Consider the following 22,555-nt stretch of genomic DNA (forward strand, 5'->3'; position numbering starts at 1 on the left):
TATGTACTGCGTGCAAAGTGTGATGCTAAGTGCTTGTTTCCTGGATATTTATATCCTGTTTAATCTTCCCTGGTACTATTCTCGTTTTACAGATGAGGCTCAGAGAGGTTGAGAAACTTGCCTGAGGCTGCACAGCTAATCTGTGGTGGAGCTGTGCTCAGAACCTTCAATCTCCACAGCCTCCCACTATGCTACAGTCTGAACTACCCAAACCCCTTTAAAGAAACAGAATCCTAAGAATACCTGTGACGGCTGTCTCCGATACACCTGGTCCTCCTGGAGAAGCTGGGATGGAAGCCTCTGTCGGGGAGACGGCTGTTTCGGCTGTTGGGGTCTCTTCTCCTGAGTACAGGGGGCTTGAGGACTCGATTTCTAGGAGCGCCTCTGCAGGGCGCTGCATCTGCGGGGTCCACTCAGACTCTGGGAGGCTGGTGCTCAGGACCACATCTGGGCCCGAGGTGTGGCCAGACGGGTCTCCGCTGCTGTCAGTCCTGTCTCCGGAAGCCGCGGGGGCGGCTGAAGGCCAGCCTGATGCCTCTGTGCCAACGTGGTAGGTGGTGGTTGACACTCCACTGGCCTCCGGGCTGGCTGAGCCCTCCCTGGGGCCTTCGTGAAAGGGGGACGTGCTGCCGCTCACGCCCAGGCCTGAGCCTCCGTCCAGGTCAGCTTCACGGGAGGCGGAGGTGGCTGCACTCAGATCAGGGGACCCAGAAGCTCCTCCGCTGGCCTCGGGGGCAGCAGACGCCACCACCCCGGCCTCAGGATAGGCAGACGTCTCATGGCCGGATTCTGGGACTGAGGATGCTTCCACTCCAGCCCCGGGGAACCCGGGCGTAGCTCCACCGGCTTCTCCAGACGCAGAGGCTTCTCCACTGGACTCAACAAGCTGGGGGGTGAATGTCACAGGGGGTCTCTGGCCGAGTTCCTGGGAAACAGTTGGTTCAGTAACACCCTCCACGAACTCAGAAGTGATTAAAGTAATTTCTGGAAGTCCTGAGGCTTCCCCACTGGTGCTCGTGGCCGCCGAGGATGCCCCACTTACATCAATGGTGCCCGAGAAGTCCCCACTGAAATGTGGAGTACTCGATGGCTCTCCACTGGGCTCCACCAGCCCTGACGGCAGCCCGCTTAAGTCCGAAAATCCCGAATGGTCTCCAGACACGGCCGGTGCTCCAGAATGGGCACCACTGAGTTCCAAAATGCCCGAAGGCCCTTCTCCTGCTTCTTGGGCTGTTGGAGCCTGGGTTACAGATTCCACCAAAGTTCTGTCTACAAGGGAGACAGTGGGGAGACCAGAGGGAAGTCCACTGCCGTCGTAGGCTCCCGAGGGCAGGCTGCTCCCAGTCTCAGCTCCAGAGGATTCTCCACTGACCTCAGCGACGCCACTTGGCAGGCCACTGAGTTCTGGAGGCTGGGATGTAAGCCCACTGGAATCAGGTGCTCCAGAAGATTGTCCACTGACATCTGCTCTCCCAGATGTGCCCGAGAGGTCTGCGTCCCCTGAAGGGAGCCCGCTGAGTTCCACGGATCCCAAACCTTCTTCTTCTTTAAACGGAGTCGGGGTCACTTCGACCAAACTGGTGTCCACAAACGTAATGCCAGAAGGTTCACCACTGCCACTCATGGCACTGGAAACCAGGTCATGGATTCCAGATGTTGTCCCACTGAACCCCGGCAACCCCGATGGCTGCCCACTGAGATCATGGACCCCGGATGCTCCTCCACTCAGGTCGGTTATGCCAAATGGTTGACCACTGCCAAAAAGAACTCCAGAAGCTTCTCCACTGACATCTGGTTGTCCAGAGGACAGTCCACTAAACTCAGTCACTCCAGATGTTTCCCCAGAAAATCCTGATGGCTGCCCGCTGACCTCAAAAAGCCCAGATGTTCCCCCACTGATGTCAGGAAACCCTGATGGCTGTCCACTGACACCAAAGAGTCCAGATGTTTCCCCACTGATGTCAGGAGACCCAGATGCCTGGCCACTGAGTTCAGCTCCTGAAGGGAGTCCACTAGCTCCCCCACTAATGTCCAGCTCGCTTAAGGGCAGTCCAGATGTTTCTCCAGCACCACTGATGCCAATCGTTCCCCTCCCTTCCAGTTGACCTGCAGTGGTGGCTGTGACGACTTCCACCAATGTCGTATCCACTAGGGAGACGGTTGGGAACCCAGACGGAAGTCCACTAAAGTCCGGCAGGCCAGAGGATGGGCCACTTCCAAGGTCCACCCCAGAATACTCACCACTAAATCCAGAGGGAAGGCCACTTGCTTCAGGAGCTTGCCCACTTCCAGAAGGCATTCTGCCAAAGTCCAAGGCTCCAGAAGCTGACCCAAACAAGTCCTCTCTTCCAGAAGGCAACCCACTAAGGTCCTCAGCTCCAGAAGCAGAGGTCTCTAGACCTTCCATTCCAGAAGGAAGTCCACTGAGGTCCTCTACTCCAGAGGCAGTGGGCTCGAGATGGACCTCTCCTCCAGAAGGAAGTCCACCAAGGTCCTCTACTCCAGAGGCAGTGGGCTCGAGATGGATCTCTCCTCCAGAAGGAAGTCCACCAAGGTCCTCTACGCCAGAGGCAGTGGGCTCGAGATGGACCTCTCCTCCAGAAGGAAGTCCACCAAGGTCCTCTACTCCAGAGGGAGTGGGCTCGAGATGGATCTCTCCTCCAGAAGGAAGTCCACCAAGGTCCTCTGCTCCGGAGGGAGTGGGCTCTAGATGAATCTCTTCTCCAGAAGGAAGTCCACCGAGGTCCTCTACTCCGGAGGCAGTGGGCTCGAGATGGATTTCTCCTCCAGAAGGAAGTCCACCGAGGTCTTCTACTCCAGAGGCAGTGGGCTCGAGATGGATCTCTCCTCCAGAAGGAAGTTCACCAAGGTCCTCTGCTCCGGAGGGAGTGGTCTCTAGATGAATCTCTCCTCCAGAAGGAAGTCCACTGATATCCTCTACTCCAGAGGCAGTGGGCTCTAGGTGGATCTCTCCTCCAGAAGGAAGTCCACCGAGGTCCTCTACTCCAGAGGCAGTGGGCTCTAGATGGATCTCTCCTCCAGAAGGAAGTCCACCGAGGTCCTCTACTCCAGAGGCAGTGGGCTCTAGGTGGATCTCTCCTCCAGAAGGAAGTCCACCGAGGTCCTCTACTCCAGAGGCAGTGGGCTCTAGATGGATCTCTCCTCCAGAAGGAAGTCCACCGAGGTCCTCTACTCCAGAGGCAGTGGGCTCAAGATGGACCTCTTCTCCAGAAGGAAGTCCACTGAGGTCCTCTACTCCGGAGGCAGTGGGCTCGAGATGGATCTCTCCTCCAGAAGGAAGTCCACCAAGGTCCTCTGCTCCAGAGGGAGTGGTCTCCAGATGAATCTCTCCGCCGGAAGGAAGTCCACCGAGGTCCTCTACTCCAGAGGCAGTGGGCTCAAGATGAATCTCTCCTCCAGAAGGAAGTCCACCGAGGTCCTCTACTCCAGAGGCAGTGGGCTCTAAATGGATCTCTCCTCCAGAAGGAAGTCCACCGAGGTCTTCTACTCCAGAGGCAGTGGGCTCAAGATGAACCTCTCCTCCAGAAGGAAGTCCACCGAGGTCCTCTACTCCAGAGGCAGTGGGCTCGAGATGGATTTCTCCTCCAGAAGGAAGTCCACCGAGGTCCTCTACTCCAGAGGCAGTGGGCTCTAGATGAATCTCTCCTCCAGAAGGAAGTCCACCAAGGTCCTCTACTCCAGGGGCAGTGGGCTCGAGATGAATCTCTCCTCCAGAAGGAAGTCCACCGAGGTCCTCTACTCCAGAGGCAGTGGGCTCGAGATGAACCTCTCCTCCAGAAGGAAGTCCAGCGAGGTCCTCTACTCCAGAGGCAGTGGGCTCGAGATGAATCTCTCCTCCAGAAGGAAGTCCACCGAGGTCCTCTACTCCAGAGGCAGTGGGCTCTAGGTGGATCTCTCCTCCAGAAGGAAGTCCACCGAGGTCCTCTACTCCAGAGGGAGTGGGCTCTAGATGAATCTCTCCTCCAGAAGGAAGTCCACCGAGGTCCTCCACTCCAGAGGCAGTGGGCTCGAGATGGATCTCTCCTCCAGAAGGAAGTCCACCGAGGTCCTCTACTCCAGAGGCAGTGGGCTCTAGATGGATCTCTCCTCCAGAAGGAAGTCCACTGAGGTCCTCTACTCCAGAGGGAGTGGTCTCGAGATGGATCTCTCCTCCAGAAGGAAGTCCACCGAGGTCCTCTACTCCAGAGGCAGTGGGCTCGAGATGGATCTCTCCTCCAGAAGGAAGTCCACCAAGGTCCTCTGCTCCAGAGGGAGTAGTCTCCAGATGAATCTCTCCGCCGGAAGGAAGTCCACCGAGGTCCTCTACTCCAGAGGCAGTGGGCTCAAGATGAATCTCTCCTCCAGAAGGAAGTCCACCGAGGTCCTCCACTCCAGAGGCAGTGGGCTCTAAATGGATCTCTCCTCCAGAAGGAAGTCCACCGAGGTCCTCTACTCCAGAGGCAGTGGGCTCTAGATGGATCTCTTCTCCAGAAGGAAGTCCACCAAGGTCCTCTACTCCAGAGGCAGTGGGCTCAAGATGAACCTCTCCTCCAGAAGGAAATCCACTGATATCCTCTACTCCAGAGGCTGTGGGCTCAACATGAATCTCTCCTCCAGAAGGAAGTCCACTGAGATCCTCTATTCCAGGGGCAGTGGGCTCAAGATGAACCTCTTCTCCAGAAGGAAATCCACTGATATCCTCTACTCCAGAGGCAGTGGGCTCGAGATGAATCTCTCCTCCAGAAGGAAGTCCACTGAGATCCTCTACTCCAGAGGCAGTGGGCTCAACATGAACCTCTCCTCCAGAAGGAAATCCACTGATATCCTCTACTCCAGAGGCAGTGGGCTCAACATGAACCTCTCCTCCAGAAGGAAGTTCACCAAGGTCCTCCACTCCAGAGGCAGTGGGCTCGAGATGGATCTCTCCTCCAGAAGGAAGTTCACCAAGGTCCTCTACTCCAGAGGCAGTGGGCTCTAGATGGATCTCTCCTCCAGAAGGAAGTCCACTGAGATCCTCTACTCCAGAGGCAGTGGGCTCTAGATGAACCTCTCCTCCAGAAGGAAGTCCACTGAGGTCCTCTACTCCAGAAGCAGTGGGCTCTGGGCCCTCGCTTCCAGAGGGCAGCCAGCCAACTGCAGGAGTCGTGGACCACCTAATTCTATCTTCATCCCCTGAGGCCAGTCCACTGCCCACATGCAAGCCTGAGCCCACTGCAGAGATAAGACCACTGGAGTCAAGGTCTCCAGAGGGCAGTCCACTTACACTTCCCTCTGAGGGCTGCCCCCTGAAGTCCAGGTGTCCTGAAACTTCTCCACTGCCTGTGAAGTCACCGCTGACTTCAGGCACCCCCGATGGCTCCCCAGGGCTTGGCAGCTCCGTCTCGATGGGCACTGGGGCTGAAAGCGTGGACGGCTCCTCCGAGGGGGATGGCTTCTCCGAGGCCGAGGGCACTTCCGTGGCCCAGGGGCCTTCTGTGCTCTCCTCTGTTGCTGCACTTGTGGGAGGCCACGTAGGAGGAATCCCTGGAAGAAAGGAAGACGGAAGAGAGGTGTGGGATTAGAAACTGCTCCATTTGAAGCTTAAGCAGAGAAGCTGAACTCTACTCCTTCCAAAGCGAAACTTTTCTCTCAAGACCTCAGAGACACGTTCAAGCATTTTCTAACGGAACCCTCCTTCTGGAAGAGAGCACCCTGGGAAGGGATAGAGGGAGTGGGGAGGCCTGCAAACTTCCCGCCACCCTCAGGCTGCACTTTCTGAGACTAGAGTCTAGAGGGGGCGCCATTCACACAACCCATGGGATGTGGGGGCCTGGCTACCCTTGAGGGCAGTCTTGGTCACCTTTCAAGTACTCCACATCAACTCTCATTTATCTAAACCCACGGTTTCCAAAGTGTGGTCCCTGGACCAGCTGCACCAGCATCTCCTGGGAGCTTGATAGAAAAGCGAATTCTCACACTCAGGTGAGCATCAGCATCGCTGGGAGGGCTTGTGAAAACACAGCATGCTGGGCTCACCCCACAGTCCCTGATTCAGTGGGGCTTGGGTAGGATTTGAGAATTTGCTTTTCTTTCTTTCTTTCTTTTTTTTTTTTGGTGAGGAAGATTCGCCCTGAGCTAACATCTGTGCCAATCTTCCTCTATTTTATATGTGGCATGCCATCACAGCCTGGCTGATGTGTGGAGGAGGTCTGTGCCCAGGATCCAAACCTGCGAACCTCGGCCACTGAAGCAGACCATGCGTAACTTTAACCACTTGGTCATGGGGCCGGCCTTCCAACCCTCTCTTATTTTTTTTATGATGAGTCCCATGGGACATAGCCCCAGGGAGTGTGACAATTATTCATCTAACCCGTTTCCTGTGGGCCAGGAAGGGCCAGGCGCTGCTGTTTGCAAAAATATACCAACATTTTCTATTCTGAAAACCTATTACAGAGGATTTGGAAAACAGAGAGAAAAAGAAAACTCCATCATTTAAAATAATTACGGTTACATTATTTTCTTTCCATCTTGTCTCCTTTGGCATTTAAAAAATAACCTAGCTGGCATTGTACCTTGTGTGGACTTTTGGGCTGATTTCCCCAGGTGGAGAAGCCAGGCGCAGAGGCTGCCGGACCCCTCTGGGCAGGCCCACAGTTTACCCTTGCTTGGAGGAGAATCCTGGCAGGGTGGGCAGCTCAGTATGGCGGTGGGGGCATGCAAGAGGATTTTTAGGTGGGAAACACCCAGGGATGGCCACTTACAGTCAGGATATAACATTTCTCCTTTAAACAAATTTAGGTTTCTTTTTTAAAGCAAGTCAATTTAAAGAAAAAGACGTAGAGTTAACAACAGTACAGATGGTTCCCAGATATGGTCGAAATCAGCAAGATGGTTGGAAGCTGAAGCTCGGAGAACATTTCTCTGGGCCCCTGAGCCCCTTCCCATGGATAACTCCCACCCGTGGCTGCCAGAGTCTTCTGCCAAGCCACCTACTCATGCCAAAGAGGACTCAGCTATTCCTGTCCTGGAGAAGGGCGAGGAAAGGGCCACGGGCAGGAGTGGCTTCTTGGTGAGGTCTCTGGGCCAGAAGCCCACCGGCTCCACCCACGCACACCCACCTCCTGGCATGGAAGGGGCCAGGCGTTGCACTGCCAGCACCCAGAGGAGCGCCCAGTTCAGCGAATTGTCCATGCACTGGACGGGTGACTGGGGGAATTACTGAGAAGCTCTGACGCACCCTTTTCTTCAAATACACACGCCCCTGGGTGAGCTGACCCTACTAGGCACGCACACGTGACCGCACACTGCTTTAATTCAGACTGATCCAAACTGGGCGATGTTAAAATTGTTCCAAGAAAGAAAGGCCCTGTGGTCAGATTCTTTGGGGACAGAATACCTCCCCTGCTCTGCATTACAGTGCACGTTAACATATCCAAAGCTCTGAGAAGGTCTGCAGCCAGGAAACCTATTGATCTTTCTGTACTTCAGCGTTTCCCAAACGTTATGGCCACAAAACCCTTTTTCCAACAGGGTTGGAAGGCTGCTGCTTTCATCCTATCTATCAAGTCCCGTCTGATCTGACCATGACAGCTGGAGCTCAGGAAGCTCCGGTTGGGCAGGCTGGCCCCAGAAGAGGGACAGGAAAGGAGGAGAAAGGCCAGGGGACGGGTCACAGTCAGACTTCAACAATGACCGCTCCTGGCCCTTCCTTCGATTGAGGATCCTCCTATAGGGAGATTTTAAAGGATGATGGGGCCGGGGTGAGAATGCAGGGGGACAGAGTCATGGCCCTCTCATTGGCACAGGATGGGCAATGGGGTGTGCAGGCAGGAGAAATAAAGGAAAGGGGACAGTGAATGAGGAGGGAGAGAAGGAGAATGTTTCCGAACAAGACCACCCGTGCCCTTTCTCTCACGCACGGGAGGTCCTAGAGGCCCGCCCAGGGGGCTGAAGTCGCCCGCAGCAGCATGCCCAGGTAGTGTCAGGGCTGGGGAAGCACAGCTAGGGGGAGAAGCCATGCCCAGGACACACCCCGGGCGGACAGGGGTGTGTGGCCTCAGGATACGCCCCAGCGCCCAAGCCATACGAACCTGGCAGTGGGGATGCAGCCAGTGGCGTGTAGGCTGGTTCCCATTCTGTCTGGTTTTCTGGCTCAACGGTGAAGGCTGGAATTGCTGTCGTCTCCTCCCCTAAGGGGACAGCAGCCACGCCAGGCGCCACTTGGGTCACGAGCCAGTCCTCCACGCCTGAGGGCAGTGTGGGCGTGCCAGCCTCCTCTTCTCCTGGAGACGGCGCCACTGAGACACCTGAAGGGGATGTAGGTGGTGAAGGTTCCTCCTTACCAGTGACCCACCCAAGGCTGGCCCTTCTCGAGGAGAGCTAGGGGACTCTGAGGTGGGCCAGGCCTGTGCAAAAGCCTTGCTGGGCCTCGAGCCCCTCCCTACACCCCCGTCCCCATCCAGCAAGACAGCTCTTGGCCTCCTCAATTTATAAGAGCCGTTTGCATCAGCTACACAATATCGATTTGCGCACTCCATCAGCACTTTATTTCAGGTGGTCTGGGGCACTGCTTCTGCAGAATCCGTCACACCTGCCAGGGCTTGTTTAAAGGCATTACGTATGTAAGATCATTTTATCTCACAACAGCCTTAGGAGCTAGACACCATTATGGCATTTACAGATGGGGAAGCTAAGGCACAGAGTTAAGTGACTTGCCCAGGGTCAGTGGCTTATAAGTGGCAGATCTAGTCTTTGAATCCAAGTATCTGATGCCAGATGCCACGCTCTCAGCTGCTGCGTGAGGCTGCCTTTCCTGGGGACAGAAGTTATGTTCCAAGTGTGTCGGGACCAAAAGCAGGAAGGTTCTGTTTAGATCCCGTGAAGCCGCCCCAGCACTGGAAGGGGTAAGGCAGGATTCACCGACTGGGGGTACCTGTTGTGGTTCAGGGGAACCGGCAGGCGGCTTGGTCGGGAAGGAAGCTGAACTTGTCTGCATTTATAGAAAAGGCTGGGATCACGTGGGGTCGGGTGGGGGGTGCATGACCGAGAATTCACTAGGAGGCTGACTGGCGTGGCTTCTGCCGCTCTGGGCAGATGCTGCAGGGGCCTCATCAAATCCCCAGGCGGGGCTGGGGATTGGCCTTCCTGAGGCTGGCGGAGGGGGGCTGCACTTTCTTTGAACTGGATTTTAAACCGCGACCCTGGCAATCTGGGAAACCTGGGGATGCTCAGGGTTTATTCAATATTAACTTTATTTTGGAATAACTACAGCTTCACCGGAAGTTACAAAGACCAGTCAGTTTTGATGTATAATATGTACATCGGGACACAAGCTGTTACTACAATCTATGTCCTGGTCAGCGCACCCGACCCGCGGACCCTGTGAGAACTCATCCAATCAGAGCCCAGCAATGTCTTGGCCACTCCCTGGCCACGCCCACTGAGTTGTCCGATGATGTCACTCTCAGAACTCTCACCCGTAATGATGGTGATACGGCCGCAGTGGGTCCCCCAGCATGGGCCAATCAAAAGCATGAATTTCTGGGGCTTAGTGAAGAATAGACTAATCTGACAGAACTCATCGAAAAAAAATATTTAGAAGCAGGAGGACATCTGACAAGGGCATACACACTGAAACAGTACGTGTCATTTATTTATAATAATAAAGCTAACATTTATTGAGTCCATTTACTATGTCCCAGGCACTATGCCCAGTGTTTTATATGCACCCTGTCAGTTAATCCTTACAGCAACTCTTTGAGGTAGGAGCTATTATCATTGTTTTATAGATGAATTGGAGGAACAGAGAGGTTAAGTGACTTGCCGAGGGTCACATAGTCCTGAAGCAGCAGAACCATAATTAAAACTCAGGACTGCCTGATTTTAGAGCCCCAAGTTCCTACTCACCTCTCTCTACTTGTCTCTGGGGAACTTTAGAAGGACGGAGTTGCCTTGGGGTCAAAGCTTAAGGTCATGCTAGCTCCAGAGCTGCCCCTGCCCCACAGGGGCTGACTCTTTTCTCCTTTCTCTGATGGATGGGGAGAGTGGACAGAGGCCAGGAGGGGTGAGCCCATGGGAGTCACCCCCAGGCAGAAGTGGGTTCTGGAGGACAGGTAAGGACGTGTACCTCGGAAGCAGAAGGCGTGGTGCCGGGACAGTGGGTCCGGGAGGCCTGTCTGGTTGGGGTAGAGGTAGACGGTCCTCACGCCTGGCTTGTCCCCACCACAGGCGGGTCGTGGGGTGACGATGGGGTAGCGCAGGCTGCCGTCTGCCAGCCAGCCGGCGTAGCACTTGTCCAGGCCGCGGCTCCAGGCGGCATAGAGCTGGCCCGTGGTGGCCAGGGTGGCGTTGTGGGACCCACAGAACTCCAGGGCTTCCCGGAAGGTGAACTGCTCCAGGCGTGTGGCGAAGAACACCTCCCCTGGGGACAGAGGCAGGTGGCACGTGTGACCCCTTGGGCCCAGGGCCAGAGCAGCCTCTGCTCACGCAAGGGCAGGGCAGCCGGGCTGAGATGAGCTGGGGACTCTGCACGGAAACGACAGCCGCTCCTTTCCCCAGTCCCCAGGCAGCCTTGGGCACCCCTCCCCTGGCCAAGAGAGGCCCTCCCTCCCCAGCCACCCTCCCATCCCCTGCCGCCCCCCACCCCACCCCATCTTGTGAACCGGTAGGGGCGGGGCCTATCTGATTTGGGGAAAGGAAGTTCACGCTTCCTGAACACCTACTTGTGCCAGGCACTTTTCACACCTATCTCATGGAATACTCAACAAGGCCTCTGATAGGAGCATAGATCAGCCCCAATCTAAGATGAGGAAGCTGAGGCCTGGAGAGTTGAAGTGACTTGCCCATGTCCTGAAACAAGTGGGCAGAAATGCTGAAATCTTTCCAGAACAGCAGCATTTCCAAAATTGGGTTCAGTGGAATTGTAATCTGGTGATTTTAATTGACGTTAAAAGAAATGAAATAAAACAAAATAAAGGGTCTGTGGTTAAAGAAGCTGGGCGAGCCTTGGTTAAGCAGAGTTAGAGGTCTTCTTCCTGCAGGACTTCTCAGAGTCTGACTTGTTCATGGGCACTGGGACTCTCCACGAGGCAGATGATGTATATAACACTTATTTATAATAAATAAATAAATTGATTTATTTATCTACAGAACTTTTTTTTTTTTTTTTTTTTTGGTGAGGAAGATTAGCCCTGAGCTAACGTCTGTGCCAGCCTTCCTATATTTTGTATGTGGGATGCCACCACAGCATGGCTGATGTGTGGAGTAGGTCTGTGCCCGGGATCCCAACCCGTGAACCTGGGGCCCCCAAGCGGAGTGTGAACTTAACCATTAGACCACCGGGCCAGCCCCAGAACTCATTGTTTTTTTGAAGGAGCAAGCACTCCCCTGCAATGCTGGGAGAATCCACACGGACCATCTGGGAGGGAAAGAAAGGGCTTGACCTGAGGGGGTGGGTGCATCCTCTTTCTGAAGCAGGGTCCTTTCCCCTGGGGAAGGCTGGGTGGGACCGGGGCTGGGGTGAAGGTAATGCCCTCTCCTCGTTGTGTCCCCCCATCAGCCCCCTGCCTGTCTGGGGCCCCAAATGTGAGAACAGGGCCTGTACCCTCGAGCCTGTCCACGTAGCAGTAGACATCATAGGTTTCCGATGAGGGCCGCACGCCGTAGGTCCTGACCCCCGGGCTGCTGTCCATGTCGCCCACACATGGGGTCCGGGGGCTCACAATGGGGTATCTGCAAAGGAGGGTGAGAGGGGCAGAATGAGGGCCTGTTCTGGGGGATGGAGGATGCAGCCCAGGGTTAGGCTGGCAGGACACGCTGGAACTCGGGCAGGGCCTGCCTTCCGTGTCCAGTGGAACTCAAACCAGGAGTCCAACCCTTGTGCAGCAAGGCCCCTGAGCAGCTGGGGGAAGGGTCTGGGGCCCCGAGGATTTCTGGCTTCAGATGAGAGTCTGCTATGTGGAAGGGCACTGGCTGAAGCTGGAGGGTACCACGGGCTTGATGAGGGGATCTCCCCCTCTGTCTCTTGGCGGGAAATGACCAAGGACTTAATGTCCCCAGGGCTCTTCTCCACCCTTGCAGAATGCACCTTGGTTCTGGGGAGAAATGCAGGGAGTGGCCGCAGCGCCACCAGTGACTGAATTAACCCACAGGGCAGCGGGTGCCCACGCTGTGCCGGTGCCGGGCCAGGTGGTGGCTCCCCAAGCCTGACCCTTGAGACTGGGCTTGGGCGGGGAGAGGAGACGGCTCGCCCTTCACCTGACGGTCTGGTCACTCAGCCAGCCGGCGTCACACTGCTCGTAGCCCGCTTCGTAGGCGGCCTGGAGCTGCTCGGGCGAGGCGATGACCGCCCCTGTCTGCAGGCAGGCCTGCTGTGCCTCCTCAAAGGTCAGAGAGTATCGGTCGGAGCCCGGGCGGTAGTGGAACACAACACCTGGGTTGGGGGGAGAGGGCGAGAAGGAGAGACGGGGCAGGCTCAGGGCACGGACCAGTGCCACTATGCCGGTGCCCACGGCGCCTGCTTCTCAAGGCTTTTCAGCAATAGTGTGAGCCATGGGACCTTGAGGAATGACCTCTGTTCATTCCCTCTTTCCTTTCCTACTTCCGATCCCATTTCCAGCCAGCGGTTTCCCTCTGCTTGTTCAAACTGCTCCTGAACTCCATCTTCCTGAGAAAGCCTTCTAGGACTCTTCTGCCCTGGGTGTCCCCAGCCCTCCTTTCTGGGCTCCTCACTCCTAGGATGCTCATTTGTCCCATTACTCTTTAAAACAAATGCATTTTTTCTTATTGTAAAAAGAATAACCATTCATTGCAGAATATTTGGAAAATACAGAAAAGGATAAGGAAGAAATCAAACAATTACCGGCATTTCTTCCACCTGGCCCAGGGTCCAGGGTTCAGGGGGTGAGTGGTCCTCCTGAAAGTGGCTGCAAGCATTTGTGTGGGTGTGCACTTGGCACATTGTGTGTGCATGTGCTGGGCATTTGTGTGGGTGTGCACTGGGCATACTGTGTGAGTGTGCACAGGGCATAGTGTGTGGGTGTGCATGGGGCATACTGTATGAGTGTGCACAGGGCATAGTGTGTGTGTGTGTGGGGCACAGTGTGTGGATGTGTACTGGGCATACGGTGGGTGTGCACTGGTCATTTGTGTGGGTGTGCATGGGGCATACTGTGTGGGTGTGCGTGGGGCACAGTGTGGGTGCGCAGTGGGCATACTGTGTGGGTGTGTGCGGGGCATAGTGTGTGGGTGTGCACAGGGCATAGTGTGTGGGTGCGCAGTGGGCATACTGTGTGGGTGTGTGCGGGGCATAGTGTGTGGGTGTGCACAGGGCATAGTGTGTGGGTGTACACTGGGCATACTGTGTGGGTGTGCACTGGTCATTTGTGTGGGTGTGCACTGGGCATAGTGTGTGGGTGTGCACCGGGCATACTGTGTGGGTGTGCACCCCACATTTGTCTTGGTGTGCACAGGGCATATTTCTGGGGAGTGGGCTCGTAGTTCCTGCCAGACTCTCCAGGGGCTGGAGCCTTGCGGCAGAGCCCTGTCCTCGAGCCCCTCCTGCTCTGCCTCCCTCTCTGCGTTCAGCTGGATGCACGGTAGTTTTTGACACGTCCCTGGGTGACTGGCCGGTTTATGTCACAGCTGTGAATCTGCAGTCTGAGTCTGTCTCACGTTCTTTGTCCTGTCCTGTGTCAGAAGCTCACCTGCCCATTGGCACCTTTCCATGTGGTGGCCAGTGGGGCTCTCTCCAGCCCTGGGACCCCGCCATCCTTGGGGGTACCCCAAAACTCCTCCTTCCTGACATATTTATATTCATCTGGGCAATTCAGGCTGAAATCCCACTTGGTGGCTGGAAAGGGCTGGCCTTTCCAGAATAGGACACATTTTATGGCCATAGTATGGACATGTTTATTAGGACATGTTTGTGGCCTAAATGGTTTCTGTCACAACTACCATGTTAGCTCTAAATTTGCCAGAGACAACAGGTTAACAAACGGGCGTGGCTTTGTTCCAATCAAACTTTGTGGACATTGAAATGTGAATTTCATATAATTTTCACGTGTCACAGAATATTATTCTTCTTTTGACTCCCCCCTCCAACTATTTGAAAATGTAAAACCATTCTTAGTTCATGGGCCATATAAAAAACAGGGGGCCAGCTAGCTTGGGCTTGTGGGCCATCCTTTGCCGAGCCCTGTCCTGAAGGTCAGACCGTGAGAGGCCTCAGGGGCCACCCAGTGCGGTAGTTTCAAGTGGCTCTATCTTGCAGAGGTCCTGATGGGGCAAGGACAGGGAGAGCCCTGGTTCTGCACGCCGTGTCACCTAGATCCACACCCAGTGTGGCATCTTGACCTGCTTGATATGTACATGGGTTTCCAGCATGACTCCATTAGAAGGAAATGCTTTGTGGCAAAGGAGCAGGAATGTCACTGGTCTGGCGTGTCTCCCTTGTTTTACAAATGAGGACAAAGGTTTGTTCCAGGTCCCAAGTCCCAGGTCCCAGGTATAGACCCCCAGGCCAAGTTCCTTCCACTTCCCCTGCCCCGCATGCAGCCCCCTTCGGGCCGGGCACTTACCCCCTGGCAATCGTGGCTGCCCAGGGACCTCAGGAGCTGTGGTCACCTGTACCACAAGGTCCTCGCTGGTGAAGGCTGTGATGGGGCCCAGGCCAGGTGTGGACTCCTCCGGAACGCCCCAGGGCCTGGTGGCCGCTCCAGTCTCGTTCTCCGCCTCGGGGAAGGCGGTGGTCCCCACGCCAGGGACAGACGTGAAGGGCTCCCCAGGCTCCAGGATGGTGGGGGAGACGCCAAAGATGGGTTTCACTGTGAGGATCACATTGCCTCGAGCTTCACCCTCGGTGATGTTTTGTGGCAGTGGCATCTCCACATCCGGCCAGGTCACCGTCTGGATGGTGATGTCCTCCTCGCCACTCACAGCGAAGAAGTTTTCTGGGATGTCCACAAAGTCTTCACCTGGGGCAGGGGGCAAAGGTAAACTTTAGCGGCTCAGCCCGGGGCTGGCTTGAGGGGGACGAGCATCGGATCTACTTTCTCTCCTGCTGGGGAAGGACAGCACTGTGCTGGGCCCACGCTGGGGTCCTCAGCTATTTGAATATTCATCACAGGAGTCCCCACAGTTTCCAGATGGCAAAAGAGCGCAAAGTCATCATAGCACAAGACGTCGGCCAATCGGCTCACTGCTTACAAAACCAGTTCCTGCTGGTCAACTCCAGCTGCCTCCTCACCTGTCTTCTGAGCACCTTGTTGACCATCTGATGTTGTAAGTAGCCAACAGGACAAAGAAAATCAGTTACAAAGTGAAACTGAAACATTCTTGTCAAAGACGCAGGAGCTCATGAAATTGATGGAGGTGACAAGGGAGAGCTGTCTGCCCCAGTCATGAATGAATGAGGGTCGGGTAGAACCAAGCCAGTGACTAACCAGGAAAGAAAATCCATGAGGGTGTCACTACTTCAGAAATGATGGTTACAATATTGAAAGATTAAGAGAGGCCCTGGGGGAAATCCTAACCATTTTCGCAAAAATAACCTCTTCACGTAAGACCAGGCTGTGAGAGTTAAACACGAAATGACCTAGATCATTGTGCTATCGCCAATTTTGTTATAAAATTTATGCAATTCTGTATTAGTCATTGTTTTTTTCCTCCAAGAACTGGCACTTTATTGTAATTAAAACCTAGATTGTGTAAAATATAAGATAAAAATCTTATTTTAAAAAAATTTTAGTCTAATTTTTCAAAATAAAGTGTCCGTCAAAACTTTCCCCTCACTCTTCAATAACTAGCCCTTCTTCTAAGGTCATCCCATTGAAAAGGGCAGATCACAGCACCCTCCTGTGGGAGCATGGTCTTAGGTCAGGCGCCTGCCATCTTCCATGTGGTATCACCATCTTCCCATTAGACAGATGAGGAAACTGAGGCTCAGGGCCTGGACCTTCCCATGGTTGCACAGTAGCAGGTGGCAGGGCTGGGATCCAAACCCGAGAAAACACACACTCTAAAGCTCATGGTTTTAACCCTGTTCTAGGCGAATGAGATAGGCCCGGATACGCTGCAGCCTCAGCAACACTATGTTAGCTCTTCTAGGAAGCAGTGAAAATGGCCGGGTGCTGACATGAGGTTCAGGTATCCGGTGGACCCTGATGAAAACAGCCCCCTATTCCACGATCTCGTCCTCTGGGCCCCAATTTTGGTGTTGTGACGCCCTCCCTCCTCCAGCCCCAGCCCCACCTGTGTAGCAGATGGCGTCGTAGCGCGATGAGGGGTCGGGGTAGCCGGTCTGGTTGGCGTGCAGGTAGACGGTCCTCACGCCCAGGAGGTTGCCCCCGCAGTTGGGCCGGGCCTTGGAGATGGGGTAGCGCACGCTGCGGTCGGCCAGCCAGCCGGCGCTGCACATGTCCATGCCGCTCTGCCAGGCCAGGTAGAGCTGGCCGGTGGTGGCCAGCCGGGCACCCAGGCGCCGGCACTCGTTGGCTGCCTCGTGGAAGGTGAACTTCTCCGGAGACGTTGCGTAAAAGACCTCACCTGTGAAGGACAAAGCAGGCGGCGGGGTGAGGCTCTCCCCCCACCTCCCTGCCCTGCATCCCCAGGGAGATCCACACGGTTCCTCCAGGTGTTGAGCACCCTCAACTCGGTTTGGCCTCTAAATTCTCAAAGCCCGGGTCCCACACATCCATATCTCCCATCCTGCCCTCCACTTCCCGTGGGCTTTTGGGCGGCATCAGTTTCCTAAAACAGGAGGACCCAAAATGGCAAGGAGGCAGGAAAGCGGAGGGCAAATGTGAGTCCCAGGCCGAAACTCCACCTCCTCAGCGGCATCTCGGCCCCGCCGTTTGCTGTGGATCTTCAGCCACTGGGGCATCTTTCCTACGGGTCAGGCATTGCCCACTCAATCGATCCTTTTAAAAAATTCAAACTCTGATGGGAAAGGCGGGCATCAGACTTTGACCCCTCAGAGCAGTGGTTCACAAACTGGGGGCTCTAGGCCCCGAAGTGTTCACGAGGGCATTAGTGGGGCTTTTGAGTTCTTGCTACCATTTCCAAAAACCTACAAGGTTGTGTGGGGTGGAGGTGGGGTCGTGGGCATCCGCTCCTGGGGATAGTCCTGGCAGTCCCCGCTCAGGGGCAGCTCTGGTTGGCTGCTGTATGGGTCTTTGGTTAGCCAAAAACAGGAACCCACATGCCTGTTACTTAATACACTGGTTTGGGCGCTGGGGTGAGAGTGACGAAGGTGGGCTCTGGTGGTGAGAAAGCTGGGGGCTGCCCTGCCTCAGTATGAGCCGGGCTGTCAGCTCTTCTCCCCCAGCCTGGGGGAAGCTGTGAGCTTGAGGGTTTGGGGGTGGTGGGCAGAGGTGGCAGAATCTGGACAGCCAAAAGGGGCGAATGGGTACAGATGGGAGAAGGGGTGTCATCCACATGCCTGGGTAGCTTGGGCAGCTCTGACTGCGACCAAAATGAGCGCCCTTACAAACCAGGACTCCAGGTTCCTTCCTGCTGCCCCTGGGGCTCTCCAGGACCAGCCCATTGGGGACCGCCAAGGAAGGGCTAGGGGCTGGCAACAGGGAAGCAAAGAGAGGGTTGGGGGGCGGCCAGCCAGCTCTCCTGGGAACTACTTTTGTGACGGGTCCACCCTGGAGTGGCCTGGGGTGTCCTTTGTGGGGGTGACAAGACCGGGCTGGGCACCGATGGTGCAGTGGACCTTGGGACAGTGATGGGATGGTCAGAGCAGCGGGGGTCCTGGCTGGAGGGGCAGTCCCAGGTGAGAGACCAGCAACAAGCCCTCTTGGGCTCGGTGGTGACACCAGACAGTCTGCAGGTGCCTGGGGCCACTGAAGCCTTCTCCAAAATGGAAAGAGAGGGGCCAGACCTGTGGGCGCCTTCCACCCCCCACACTGCCCGCCCCTACCCCCTCTGGGTGTGGCACAGCGGGATGAGTGGGTGGTGCCCTGGGTTATTGCCCTGCCTCAGAGGAGGCCCATGTGATCCCGAGTGGTAGTGGGGTGAAGGGAGCAGCGTGCTCTTGGGAGGGGCAGCGGCCTCACCCTCCATCTCCTCGGCAAAGCAGTACACGTCGTAGGTCTCATTGGTGTCACGGATGCCGTAGGTCCTCACGCCGGGAAACTCATCCTTGTCCCCATAGCAGCCTTCCCGGGGCAAGTGGATGGGATACCTGCCGGGAATCCAAAGTGGGATGTGACACTCAGGGCACAGAGGGGCCTGTGCTCTTGTATCTGACTCCCTTGTGGGAGGAAATGGCAACTCATTGATGCGTTTGCCCGTGTCTGCCCTGGAGATGTGGACTATTGGTTTTACAATTTTTTTCCCGGCTTTATTGAGATGTATGTTTTCACAGGTATTGCGACGCAAGGCAGCCTCCTTTACTGAATATTTATTGGTACCAAACATGTTCTACCAGGGGCCGGAACACCTCTTCTGTAAAAGGCCACAGAGTAAATACTTTAGGTCTTGCAGGCTGTAGGGTCTCCATCACGACCACTCGTCTTTGCCATTGTAGTAAGAAGTAGCCACAGGTGGGCGCCGCCGTGTTTCCATAAACCCCTATTTATAGAAACGAGGAGTGGGCTGGATCTGGCCCAGGGGGTCACAGTTTGCTGATCCTTACTCTGTATCATTTGAGTCTCACATCAACCTAATGAGGCAGGTGCTATAACGACTCTGTTTTAACCTGGAAGAAACTGGGGCTCAGAGATGTTAAACAATTTGTCCAAGGTGACACAGCTTCCAAGTGTCAGAGCTGGGGTTTGAGCCCAGCTCTGTCTGAGGCAGAGGTGTGGGCTCCTGACTATGCTAGACTGTTGTCTTTTTTTTTTTTATGGTTAGTAGGCTTAGTGTCTTAAAATCTCTTTGCCTACCCTAAGATCGCAAAGATATTTCCCTTTGTTTTCTTCTAGGGGCTTGGTGGGTCTGGCTTTTACGTTTAGCGCGGTGATCTGCCCCGAGTGAACTGTCACATCCTGTCTTAACAGGCTCGATCACCCTGACTGAGGTCCCACGAGGCAGGGCTCTGTCTGTCCTGCTGGGCACCCCATCCCTCAGCAGTGGCACTGGGGGCGGGGGGTGGGAAACGCACCTAGAAGCTTAATTTATGTAAGTCTTGTTTTATTGAAAACAAAAAGAATGTACAGTGGTTTACAAAAACACATAAAGCACCAAAGTTTTTTAAAAAGTAAATGAAGAAATCATGGCAAAGGGAAAAATGGGTAGGAAGAATAATGACGTGTCATTTGCATGGATGAAATGAGCATGTAGGTCAAGTTGCTGGGAGGGACTCACTCGCCTGCAGGACAGAGCACGAGTCCCCCTTACCCACATTCACTTTCTGTGGGTTTAGTTACCCGCGGCCAAGTACAATCTGAAAATATTAAATGGAAAATTCCAGAAATAAACAATAAGTTTTAAATTGTGTGCTGTTCTGAGGGGTGTGATGACATCTCCTGCTGTCCAACTTCCTCCCTCCCGGGATGGGAATCACCCCTTTGTCCAGCCCTATATGCTACCCGCCCGCTAGGCACTTTGTAGCCGTCTGGGTTATCAGATCGACTGTCCCAGTGCGGCAGTGCTTGCATCCAAGTCACCCTCACTGGACTTAATAACGGCCCCAAAGTGCAAGGGTCGTGATGTTGGCAATGTGGATACGCCAGAGAGGCCAGGAAGTGCTCCTTTAAGTGAAAAAGTGAAAGTTCTTGACTTAATAAGGAAAGGAAAAAATCACGTGCTGAGATTGCTACCGTCTACGGTAACTTGCGTTACAGTATATCGTTATAATTATTCTATTTTATTATTGGTTGTTGTTGTTAATCTCTGTGCCTCATTTATAAACTAAGCTTTATCATAGGTGCGTATGTATAGGAAAAAATGTAGTACGTATAGGATTCGGTACTATCCACGGTTTCAGTCTTCCACAGGGGGTCTTGGAACGTATGCCCCAAGGATAAGAGGGAACTCCTGTAACAAGGATTTGGGACAGGTCATCGGGTGCCTGACCTAGAGTTGGCCAAGGCAGCCCTCCAGGCCCAGCCTAGGCCGGCCACGTGTCACGCCAGCACCAGCTCAGTGCTGGTCAACGTTCCAGCCCATCGCCCACCCCACTCCGCTGGTGGCCTGGAGCTCACCTGACAGTCTGGTCGGCCAGCCAGCCGGCGTCGCACTGGTGGAAGCCGTCCTCATAGGCGGCCTGCAGCTGCTCGGGCGTGGCGATGATGGCGCTGTTCTGCAGGCAGGCCCGCTGCGCCCTGTCGAAGTCCAGGGTGTAGCGCGTGGAGATGGCTCTGTAATGGAACACGATGCCTGCAAGACACACGCGGGCGATAGAGCAGGTCAGGCACAGCCTCTCGTCGCTGAGGCCCTCGGAGAATTACGGCGATAGTCAGAGGGACCTTAGAGACATCCGGTCCAGGCCTCTAGCTGATATGCAGGCATCCCCTCTCCACATTTGCATGTGGTCCTCTGCCTCTGCTGGGACACCCCAGTAATGGGGAACTCATTAGCGTGCTTCTGAACACCTATGATAATTCTGATAATCAGAAAGTTTTTTGAATTTAACGAAAATCTGCCTCCTTAAAATTTTTCCTTGTCACTCCAGGACCCCATATTTGCTTTGGGGGAAGAGACATTTAGAGCCCCATGCATCTTCAGCCAGGGGCATCCTAGTGGGAGCCCAGTGTAAGGCACACCGAGGAGCGGACCATCTTTGACAGAGCCTCAAAACAGGAGAAATCCAGGGCTGCCCCTAGTCCTGAAGCCAATAGAGGACACGACCATTCTCCTTGGGCCATCAAGAGAAAGGGGACCAGGCAGTCTTCATCCTTTTGTTTGGCTTCTGGAACTGAGAATGGGGTGCTAGAAGTGGAGGAGGGAAAAGACGCCTGGATTAAGGGTCAGGAGACTGCTCTGGCCCACTTCCAGGGAATCGTCAGGCAAGTCACTTGACCTCAGTTTGCTTGCCTTTAAAATGGGGAGTGTCACAAGGCCCACCGAGTCACAGGATTGTTGGAAAGCAGGAACTGTCACTTACATGTGACTGTGGCCAGGAAGAATTTAATTCCCTCAGGGTCCAGAAAGAACGATACCACCAGCTCCTCGTTACAGAGGGAGCCACTGCAGTTAAGTAACTTGACCGAGGTGCAGACGGGTGGGGGTGGGAGGATCTGGGATCTGAAAGCCAGCCTGCCTGGGTCCACACCGGTGAGGATACCATTCTGGTTCTTTCCACAGGTGAAGCAACATCCCTGAGGGGGGCGCTCTCACCTTTCACCACGACCTCTAGGGTGGCCTCGCTGTCCTCGATGCCGTGCATCACCTCGCAGCGATAGATGCCAGAGTCATTGGAGCGCAGGTTCTGGAGTTCCAAGGTGGCGTCGGTCGGGATGGCTGGGTAGTTGGGCAGCGAGACCCTGTCTTGGTAGGCGCTGTTGACCCGCACCTGCCCTTCCGTGGCCACCAGCAGCACCACCTCCTTCTCCTTGGAAATGCGGCTCCACTTGATTCTCGGGGCGAGGGGGGCGGTGGAGGGGGCGGTGGTCACAGGGTGAGTGGGGTGGATGAAATAGCAGGGGATGGTGAGGGAGGTCCCCAGGAGGACCCGCAGCGGGGATGGTTCGGGGATGCTGACACTCAGCGAGTTGTCAGGGTCTGTGGGGAAGAGGAGGGGAGGGAGACAGACTCGTTAGTGCTAGAGAGGACCACCCAGGCTCCCTGACAGTTCTTCCGGAAATGACAAAATCCAATGAGCGTGCTCGTGTCTACGGCGGGGATGCTCCTGTGCCATGTGGAGTTCCCAGGAAGCCTTGCAACCTTTCCCAGAGCAGCCTTCCCCAAGATCCCCAGTCTGTGCACCTCAAGAAACTACGGAGCCAGAAAAGGGTTGCAGGGGAGGGTGGGGGAAACTTCAGGATTGAGACCACCTCTCTGTTTCTCAAATCGGGGTACCACAGAGGACGCCAAGCCACAGGATAAACAGGACCCATCTTCCTGGAGTGACAGCTTGATTGAAAGATTTTGGGACAAATTACTTTCAGGGAGAAAAAATTATTATGGGGGAGGAAAAAAATATCCACACAACTTCTAAAGCTAAAATACCAGACTTCAAAGATGTGTCCCACTTGAGGAAGTCTGCTTTGGGGTCCATCCCGACTTTGCAGAAGGACAAGCCGTTCTCTCCTGCTGCTGGGGAGTCGGGGCACCCAGCTGCAGGAGCTTCAGAGGAATCAGACGTTTAAGTCCGCAAAGAGTCAGACGGGGGGGTGGGTTTGGGAAATGACTAGACCCCATGAAAGATCACAGAGATATTGATGGGGAAGAGGCAGCGTGTTTACCAAATCCTGTTAGAAGTCAAAGATCTTTCTGGAATGGGAAAGAAAGAGCTTTTGAAACAAGAGCAGCTTTCGTGTCGAGTCATACACTTAAGGAACCCTTTTTTCCTGCAGGTTGAAAATAAAAGTTTCAGATATCTGTGGGTGGTGGATTCATAACAGGGCAAGTAAGGGGGAGCTCGGAATGTCTGGGGTCCAGCCCTAACCTTCTGATGTCCTGGGCAGTC

At 54.8% G+C, this 22,555-nt stretch overlaps 1 protein-coding gene across 2 annotated transcripts in view; it reads right to left on the reverse strand.

The window, feature by feature from the left end:
• Window positions 1–22,555, reverse strand: part of ACAN (aggrecan) — a 65,221-nt gene that overhangs the window by 14,460 nt on the left and 28,206 nt on the right. For both annotated transcript variants that reach the window (XM_070618074.1, XM_070618081.1), the window contains exons 3-12: window positions 21,265–21,648; window positions 20,130–20,304; window positions 18,039–18,166; window positions 16,228–16,521; window positions 14,556–14,951; window positions 12,235–12,409; window positions 11,582–11,709; window positions 10,106–10,399; window positions 8,070–8,285; window positions 244–5,523 (exon numbers count right to left, since the gene is read on the reverse strand). In XM_070618074.1, coding sequence (XP_070474175.1) covers window positions 244–5,523; window positions 8,070–8,285; window positions 10,106–10,399; window positions 11,582–11,709; window positions 12,235–12,409; window positions 14,556–14,951; window positions 16,228–16,521; window positions 18,039–18,166; window positions 20,130–20,304; window positions 21,265–21,648 — 7,470 coding nt within the window. The remainder of the gene's footprint in view (window positions 1–243; window positions 5,524–8,069; window positions 8,286–10,105; window positions 10,400–11,581; window positions 11,710–12,234; window positions 12,410–14,555; window positions 14,952–16,227; window positions 16,522–18,038; window positions 18,167–20,129; window positions 20,305–21,264; window positions 21,649–22,555) is intronic.

The sequence above is a fragment of the Equus przewalskii genome, chromosome 1 (assembly GCF_037783145.1).
Source record: "Equus przewalskii isolate Varuska chromosome 1, EquPr2, whole genome shotgun sequence".
Taxonomy (NCBI): Eukaryota; Metazoa; Chordata; class Mammalia; order Perissodactyla; family Equidae; genus Equus; species Equus przewalskii.